Below are 9,429 nucleotides of genomic sequence, written 5' to 3'. Positions count from 1 at the left end.
TTTCGTCCGATTTTATGTAATTGGTGCACCAAAGTCCCTATATATATCATTCGATTTGCACGAATTTTGGTATAGGGTACTGAATTAAGTCTAGGATGATATTGCTAAGATTCGTGAAAAGATCCATAGCTCGGCCGATTGACACAATGGACTGATGGAATATAAATTAGTCTCTGGCAAGTTTTCCTGAAATCGGTTAAGATATAGATATATAACAAATATATAGGATATATATGTAGAATATACCCAAAGAGGTGAAGGGTATCATATAGTCGGTGCAGTCCGACTTTATTACTTTTCATTACTTTTTTTTCAGGGTAGGAGCAGTTGCAGATTTGTTAAAGGAATTTTTCTCAGGGTCAGAATATGCGTAGATTTTTATAAAAAAAAACTCTCTGGGACAGAACAGGTGCAAAATAGGCAGAGATTCTTTACCGAATATTTTAGATATTATTCGGTAAAGAATCTATGCCTATTTTGAACCAGTAACTTTTTTCTCAAGTTCAAAATAGACGCAGATTGCTTGATGATTTTTTCTGAGGATCAGCACATGAGAATTCTTTCTCAAGGTCCAAATATACACAGATTTCTTTAAGAATTTTTTTCTGAAGATCAGAACAATCGCAGATTTTTTGAGGCTTGAAGAATACTCAAAATCTCTCATTCCATTGTAAATTTGTATTCTCCTATCTGTCGTTTCGATTAAAGTAATGCTGGGCAACCATGGGAACTGGTGCCCTTGTTTTGCATGTATCAATAAGATCGTTCTCTGCGTTCTCTTTTTGTAGGACATTTCATATGGCGGTTTCCCCTTTACTCTCCTCTCTTTTTGCACACCTCTAGAGTAAAGCATTGCTGAACAGCAACGTATTCTGGCGGCAATTGTTCTCTTTACTAATTTAATTTCTATGTGCTAATAAAAACAGCGAAAATTCCCCTCTCTTGTTCGCTCTTCAAATAAAAAAACACTTCACAATTTTGTTATCTCAATCTGCCACTCTCAGAAAGTTCTGGTCACTAACATTTAGCTTTGAATTATTTTATTAGTTGCATTTCGGGCATCGAACTGGGTGTATATAAGTGTCGTTAGAGGACCGATTTGTTGTGAATTTTATCATGGCTATCTCTTCGTTCCTTATTGCCGTAATCCTTCTCCTCATTGGCTATATTGTGCATCGTGTGCGGGAGCACTATAACTATTGGAAACGTCGTGATATAGCTCACGATCCACCCCATTGGTTATTGGGAAATTTTATAGGGGTTACCGCCAATCTTTCACTTGGCGAATGTGTGCGGAAGGTATATGACAAATATAAGAATACGGGCCCATTCTTTGGTTTCTATTGGTTTAGCCAAAAGGCGGTTGTGGTCAACGATCCGGATCTAATAAAACGGATTTTAATTAAAGACTTCTGGAAATTCAGTTCTCGTGGTATGTATCACAATACCGAAGATGATCCATTGTCGGGTCAACTATTCAACTTGGATGGTGGTAAATGGAAAAATATGCGGGTCCAATTGACACCGGCATTCACGTCGGGAAAAATGAAATTAATGTTCCCGTTAATGGAAAAAATTGGTCAGGAAGTGGTCAAGGTGTTCGGGGAGGAGTTAGAACACAGCGATGTTATTGAGGTGTGGGATGTTATGGCCCGCTATACATCCGATGTCATCGGCAGCTGTGCATTTGGCATTGAAACGAATAGCTTGAAAAATTCCAAATCGGAATTTCGTCAAATGGGTCGCAAGGCAATGGTGGAAGTGCGGGGTGGCACCTTGGGTGCGGCATTTCGTTTAAATTTCCCCCAGCTGGCAAGGCGGCTACATCTCAAGGAAACCATACCGGAGGTGGAAAAATATTTCCTAGAACTGATAGGCAGTACTGTGAAATATCGTGAGGAGAATAATATTCGGCGTAATGATTTTATGGATATGTTAATCGATTTGAAAAATAAGCCTATGGTAAAATCGGAGAATGGGGAGGAATTGAAGCAGTTGACTTTTGGTGAGATTGCTGCCCAGGCATTTTTGTATTTGTTGGCGGGTTATGAGACCTCGGCATCGACATTGGCATTTACACTTTACGAATTGGCTTGTCACGAAGATATACAGGAGAGGGTGCGTTCGGAAATCATGGAAGTTTTGGATAAACATGGACAGCAATTGACCTATGAGGGGATGAAGGAATGTGTGTATTTGGAGCAGGTGATAAATGGTAAGAGGAACCTCGCACCCATAGTTTTTATTTTGGATTAACTAATTTCCAATTTTTTTTTCTTTAGAGACCCTAAGGCTCCACTCAATTGCCCCCTTCTTGAATCGCGTGGCCCAGGAAGATTACCCCATACCGGATCAGCCAAAATTCGTAATACGTAAAGGTATGACCGTTATCATACCCATCGAAGGCATACAACATGACGAACGCTATTTCCCTCAACCAAAGGAATTCAATCCGGATAATTTTTCTGCCGAACGAATGGCACAACGTGATTCGATATTACACATCCCATTTGGGGAGGGTCCACGTAATTGTATTGGTATACGATTTGCTAGAATGCAAGTTATTATCGGATTGGTATTGATTTTAAAGAATTTTAAATTTTCGATTTGCGAGGAAACACCCAGACCTATGGAATATAGTAAACAGGGTATTATATTGGTACCAGGGGCCAAAGGTATTCCGCTAAAGGTGAAGAGGTTATAAAGAAAAAATAGAAAAAAAAAATAATTTTTATTATAAATTAAGAAATTGTATTAATTGAGCAATACATAAATAAATCGATGTCAAAATCGGCATTTTTTATTTTTATTCAATTTTCTCCACCTTCAAATAAATCGATTTTTCAGGATAATTCATAAAGTTCCGCTTCTTATATACCAATGGTATTGGTGTCAAATTACAAATGGAAAATTTGAATTTCCTCAACAGCAATGATAACCCAATAAGCGTTTGCATTTTGGCAAAACGTAGGCCGATACAATTACGTGGTCCCTGACCAAAGGATAAATTCAGAATTGAATTTCGGGATTTTAAATTTTCCATATTGAAATTGTCTGGATTAAAAATAGTCGGCTGAGGGAAGTAACGCTCATCGCGATGTATGGCTCCGGCGGGTATAAAAATGGGCATGCCTTTCTTGATGAAATGTTGTGGATAATCGGGTATGCGGTAATCCTCCAGTGCTTGGCGGGTCAAAACATAACCAATGGGATATAAGCGAAGGGTTTCTGAAAGGTAAAAAAAAATATTTAAAAAAAATCCACACCTTGTGTTAGATCCATATCTGAATTTAAAAATCCACGCCTTTTGTTAGACCCTAAAAAATATTTTTAAAAATCCACGCCTTGTGTTAGACCCTAAAAAATATTTTTAACAATCCACGCCTTGTGTTAGACCCTAAAAAATATTTTTAAAAATCCACGCCTTGTGTTAGACCCTAAAAAATATTTTTAAAAAATCCACGCCTTGTGTTAGACCCTAAAAAATATTTTTAAAAAATCCACGCCTTGTGTTAGACCCTAAAAAATATTTTTAAAAAATCCACGCCTTGTGTTAGACCCTAAAAAATATTTTTAAAAAATCCACGCCTTGTGTTAGACCCTAAAAAATATTTTTAAAAAATCCACGCCTTGTGTTAGACCCTAAAAAATATTTTTAAAAAATCCACGCCTTGTGTTAGACCCTAAAAAATATTTTTAAAAAATCCACGCCTTGTGTTAGACCCTAAAAAATATTTTTAAAAAATCCACGCCTTGTGTTAGACCCTAAAAAATATTTTTAAAAATCCACGCCTTGTGTTAGACCTTAAAAAATATTTTTAAAAAATCCACGCCTTGTGTTAGACCTTAAAAAATATTTTTAAAAAATCCACGCCTTGTGTTAGACCTTAAAAAATATTTTTAAAAATCCACGCCTTGTGTTAGACCCTAAAAACTATTTTTAAAAAATCCACGCCTTGTGTTAGACCCTAAAAAATATTTTTAAAAAATCCACGCCTTGTTTGAGACCCTAAAAAATATTTTTAAAAAATCCACGCCTTGTGTTAGACCCTAAAAAATATTTTTAAAAAATCCACGCCTTGTTTGAGACCCTAAAAAATATTTTTAAAAAATCCACGCCTTGTGTTAGACCCTAAAAAATATTTTTAAAAAATCCACGCCTTGTGTTAGACCCTAAAAAATATTTTTAAAAAATCCACGCCTTGTGTTAGACCCTAAAAAATATTTTTAAAAAATCCACGCCTTGTGTTAGACCCTAAAAAATATTTTTAAAAAATCCACGCCTTGTGTTAGACCCTAAAAAATATTTTTAAAAAATCCACGCCTTGTGTTAGACCCTAAAAAATATTTTTAAAAAATCCACGCCTTGTGTTAGACCCTAAAAAATATTTTTAAAAAATCCACGCCTTGTGTTAGACCCTAAAAAATATTTTTAAAAAATCCACGCCTTGTGTTAGACCCTAAAAAATATTTTTAAAAAATCCACGCCTTGTGTTAGACCCTAAAAAATATTTTTAAAAAATCCACGCCTTGTGTTAGACCCTAAAAAATATTTTTAAAAAATCCACGCCTTGTGTTAGACCCTAAAAAATATTTTTAAAAAATCCACGCCTTGTGTTAGACCCTAAAAATATTTTTAAAAAATCCACGCCTTGTGTTAGACCCTAAAAAATATTTTTAAAAAATCCACGCCTTGTGTTAGACCCTAAAAAATATTTTTAAAAAATCCACGCCTTGTGTTAGACCCTAAAAAATATTTTTAAAAAATCCACGCCTTGTGTTAGACCCTAAAAAATATTTTTAAAAAATCCACGCCTTGTGTTAGACCCTAAAAAATATTTTTAAAAAATCCACGCCTTGTGTTAGACCCTAAAAATATTTTTAAAAAATCCACGCCTTGTGTTAGACCCTAAAAAATATTTTTAAAAAATCCACGCCTTGTGTTAGACCCTAAAAAATATTTTTAAAAAATCCACGCCTTGTGTTAGACCCTAAAAAATATTTTTAAAAAATCCACGCCTTGTGTTAGACCCTAAAAAATATTTTTAAAAAATCCACACCTTGTGTTAGATCCATATCTGAAATCAAAAATCCGCACCTGTATGAACCCTTAAAACTATGTTTAAGGAATCCACGCTCAGCTAGGAGCTATGGAAAAAATAATGATTTAATTCACCTTACCTTGCATTATTTGCTCCAAATACACCAATTCCCTCAAGCACTCATATCCCAGACTTCCATTATGCCTTCTTAAGACCTCCATGACTTCATGTCTAGCTTTTTCCTGGACCTCCTGATTTTGTGCCAATTCATAGAGAGCATAGGTCAAGGTGCTCGATGTGGATTCATAACCGGCCAACATAAACAAAAATGCCTGGGCAGCCACCTCCTTTAGACTGAGACCATCTGCACCATTTTTCAGATCGATTAGCATATCCATAAAATCATTACGCCTCACAGAATTGTTCTCCCTATATGCGACAGTATCCTTAACCAAATCTATGAAAAATCTTTCCACTTCCGGTAGGGTTTCTTTTATGTGCAGCCTGTGCGACAATTTTGGAAAACACAGACGCACAAAATAACCCAGCAAACCATAACGATGTTGACCCAAGGCCTTGTGGCACATGTTACGGAATTCACATTCCGATTGTCTCAAACTATTTATTTCCAGGCCAAAGGAACAACTGCCGGTAATGTCACTGGTAAAACGATTCATAAAATCGGGAATATTCAAAATTCCGTTAGTCTTCAGTATTTCCTCCTCTAAGACTTGAACAAATTCCGTAGCAGGTTTTCTAATTATTGGAATCATGGCCTTAATTTTTCCAGAGGTGAAATTTGGTGTCAGCTTTTGGCGCATGGTGCGCCATCTATCGCCAGTTAGATTAAATAGCTGTCCAGTTAGAGGATCATCTTTTTCATTACAGTACATCATGTGGTTGTTGAATTTCGAAAAATCGGTAATCAATATTCGTCGTATTAATTCCGGATCCACTACAAATATCGTGGGTTGACTGAAACAATAGAAACCCACAAAGGGTCCTTGCAGCTTATATTTTTCATAATAATCCGCAAATAATTGACAAAGAGATTTTGAGGTTAATGCACTGCCGAAGTTGCCGAATATCCAATTGGGTACATCGGATGGGATGGCACAACTTTGCCAATACTGGAAATGTCTTCGAAGGTAATGGAAGGCCAGCAGCAAGATGAGAACTGTTAATAATATCCAAGTCATATTCTATCTTTAGTTTTTATTTAAAATTTATTTATTTAAATTTTCATTCCGAACTGTTTTGCTGTTATCGACTGGAGCTTAAAAACTTGACTGAAATATTTAACATGAAACTGGTTTGAAAATCATAGCAACTCGCATTGATCTTGACATTGAAAACTTGCAACATTTAATGGAAAATATAGAAGGTTAGGCTTAGTGACATGTTTGAGGATGTTATATGGAATTTAATTTAGAAATTATAATATGACTGCCGAATATCTTCTATAGAAAAATAAAACAACAGTTTTATAAAAAAACCCACGCCCTGTTTTACTTACTTACTTAGCTGGCTTGTTACAGAACGGCTGTTCCATAAGCCGAGCTTAAAAAAGATTTCCAAGTGCGTCGGTCTTGTGCGCAAGTCCACCAATTTGGAAGACCACGTTCCAAGATGTTGTTTTCTACTTGGTCTTTCCATCTAATTCGTGGCCTTCCCATTCGACGGGAACCATCAGTAGGCTCATTTTTGGTACAGGGTGCCTTTGCATATGTTTGTAACAGGCAAAAGGATTTAGACACATCAATATGCATAGAATCACTTTCTGAGTCATTTATCCGTCCGTCACAACATGGTCCGTCCGTCTAGTTAAATTGTAAACAAAGTACAGGTCGCATTTATGTCCGATTTGGATGAAATTTGGCACAAGTCACTTATTTGGCCCAAGGACGAACCCTGAAATTGGGAAAAATCATATAGCTCCCATATATATTTTCGTCCGATTTAATGTAAACGGTCCCTATATATCATTCGATTTGCACGAAATTTGGCACAGCGTAATGAATTAGGTCTAGAATGATGTGTGTAAAATTTCATAAAAATCGGTTCAGATTTAGATATAGCTCCCATATATATTTTCGTCCGATTTAAGGTAATGGGGCACCAAAGTCCTTTTATATCTTTCAATTTGCATGAAATTTGGCATAGAGTACTGAATTAGGTGCAGAACGATGTATGCCAAGATTCGAGAAAATCGGTTCAGATTTAGATATAGCTCCCATATATAGGTTCGTCCGATTTAAGGTAAATGGGGCACCAAAGTCCTTCTATATCCTTCGATTTGCACGAAATTTTGCATAACGTACTGAATTAGGTCCAGAATGATGTGTGCCAAGTTTCGAGAAAATCGGTTCTGATTTAGATATAGCTCCCATATATAGTTTCGACCGATTTCATGTATATGGTGCACCAAAGTCCCTATATATCCTTCGATTTGCACGAAATTTGGCATAACGTACTGAAATGAGCCTAGAGAGATGTCTGCCAAGTTTTGAGAAAATCGGTAAGAATTGTAGCTCCCATATATAGTTTCGTCCGATTTCATGTAAATGGTGCCCCAAAGTCCCAATATATCTGTCGATTTGCACGAAATTTGGCATAACGTAATGAATTAAGCCTAGAATGCTGTCTGCCAACTTTCGAGAAAATCGGTCCAGATTTAGATATAGCTCCCATATATAGTTTCGTCCGATTTCATGTAAATGGTGCACCAAAGTCCCTATATATCTTTCCATTTGCACGAAATTTGGCATAACGTACTGAATTGAGCCTTGAAAGATGTCTGCCAAGTTTATTTCGGTGATTTCTATATAGCTCAATATATATTTCGTCCGATTTCATGTAAATGATGCACCAAAGTCCCTATATATGTTTCGATTTGCACGAAATTTGGCATAGCGTACTGAATTAGTTTCAGAATAATTTGTGCCAATTTTCGAGAAAATCGGTTCAGATTTAGATATAGCTCCCATATATAGTTTCGTCCGATTTCATGTAAATGATGCACGATTTGCACGAAATTTGGCATAACGTACTGAAAATCGGTCCAGATTTAGATATAGCTCCCTTTTATTATAGATTGATTATAAGTAATTGACGCACCAAGGATCCAATAGGCTGATAGGAACAAAACGTTCTGAAATTAGTATAACCTAACCTGTGACAAATTTGTTTGAAATCGCTTAATATTTGGATAGAGCTTCCATATATATTTTCGCCCGTAAAGTGGGCATCAAACTCCTCATGTTAGTCAGATTGACATCAAAGTTTGCACAACGTACAAAATTGAGCATAGAATTACGTAGTTGCGTCTTCTAGAAGTACAGACATAGCCCAACGGATGACCTATTTATATTTGTTTGAAGTCGATTTACATACTTTATGGATAGATCCAGGTAGATTCATATTTAGATAAATATCACATATTTTATTTCATCCAATTTCATGTTAATCGTCCTGTTTAATATACCCATAGTGGTGAAGGGTATCATATAGTCGGCCCCGTCCGACTTTACTACTTTCCTTACTGGTTTTTATATGCCTTTTGAGCTGGGGCATTTTCATTCATCCGCACAACATGGCCTAGCCACCGTAGTCGCTGCAGCTCAATACGACTGACTATGTCGATGTCCGCGTATAAATTGTAAAGCTTGTGGTTCATTCGACGCCGATATTCACCGTCGACACAGATCGGCCCGTAGATCTTTCGGATAATTTTTCTCTCAAACACCCCATGAGCTGTCTTATCTGCTTGCGCAAGTACCCATGCTTCTGATCCATATAATAGCACGAGTAGTATCAGCGTCTTGTAAAGTGTGAGTTTGGTCTGGCGGGAGGTGGCCTTGTTTCTAAACTGCTTACATAGACCATAGTAGCATCTGTTGGCCATCACAATCCTTCTCCGAATTTCAAAACTAATGTCATCCGTTTTATTTATGGCGGTAGCAAGGTATATAAAGTATTTAACTACCTCGAAGCTGTAGTTCTCAAGTTCCACAGTTGGTCCGAGTCTACTGGACGCACGAGTAGTATCAGCGTCTTGTAAAGTGTGAGTTTGGTCTGGCGGGAGGTGGCCTTGTTTCTAAACTGCTTACATAGACCATAGTAGCATCTGTTGGCCATCACAATCCTTCTCCGAATTTCAAAACTAATGTCATCCGTTTTATTTATGGCGGTAGCAAGGTATATAAAGTATTTAACTACCTCGAAGCTGTAGTTCTCAAGTTCCACAGTTGGTCCGAGTCTACTGGACGTCTTGCGCGTTGATACCATCAGCTTGGTCTTCTCGCCGTTTACTGCCAGACCCATTTTGGCAGACTCCTTTTCAATTTGTTCAAAGGTGGCTGTTACCGCTCGCAATGTTCGACCCATT

The 9,429-nt window shown here is 36.9% G+C and overlaps 2 protein-coding genes across 2 annotated transcripts; one reads left to right on the top strand and one right to left on the bottom strand.

The window, feature by feature from the left end:
- Positions 1-1,116: 1,116 nt before the first annotated feature.
- Positions 1,117-2,704, top strand: LOC133337303 (cytochrome P450 6a9-like). The gene is made up of 2 exons (XM_061545539.1): positions 1,117-2,215; positions 2,283-2,704. The coding sequence occupies exons 1-2, from the start codon at positions 1,117-1,119 to the stop codon at positions 2,702-2,704; spliced, it is 1,521 nt and encodes a 506-aa protein (XP_061401523.1).
- Positions 2,705-2,806: 102 nt separating this feature from the next.
- Positions 2,807-6,241, bottom strand: LOC133337302 (cytochrome P450 6a9-like). The gene is made up of 2 exons (XM_061545538.1): positions 5,182-6,241; positions 2,807-3,228 (listed from the first exon to the last, which is right to left on the bottom strand). The coding sequence occupies exons 1-2, from the start codon at positions 6,239-6,241 to the stop codon at positions 2,807-2,809; spliced, it is 1,482 nt and encodes a 493-aa protein (XP_061401522.1).
- Positions 6,242-9,429: the final 3,188 nt, after the last annotated feature.

The sequence above is a fragment of the Musca vetustissima genome, unplaced genomic scaffold, assembly GCF_032173495.1.
Source record: "Musca vetustissima isolate MV318-11 ecotype Yass unplaced genomic scaffold, APGP_CSIRO_Mvet_v1 utg10133, whole genome shotgun sequence".
Classification (NCBI taxonomy): domain Eukaryota; kingdom Metazoa; phylum Arthropoda; class Insecta; order Diptera; family Muscidae; genus Musca; species Musca vetustissima.
This window is presented reverse-complemented; position numbering and strand designations above follow the sequence as displayed.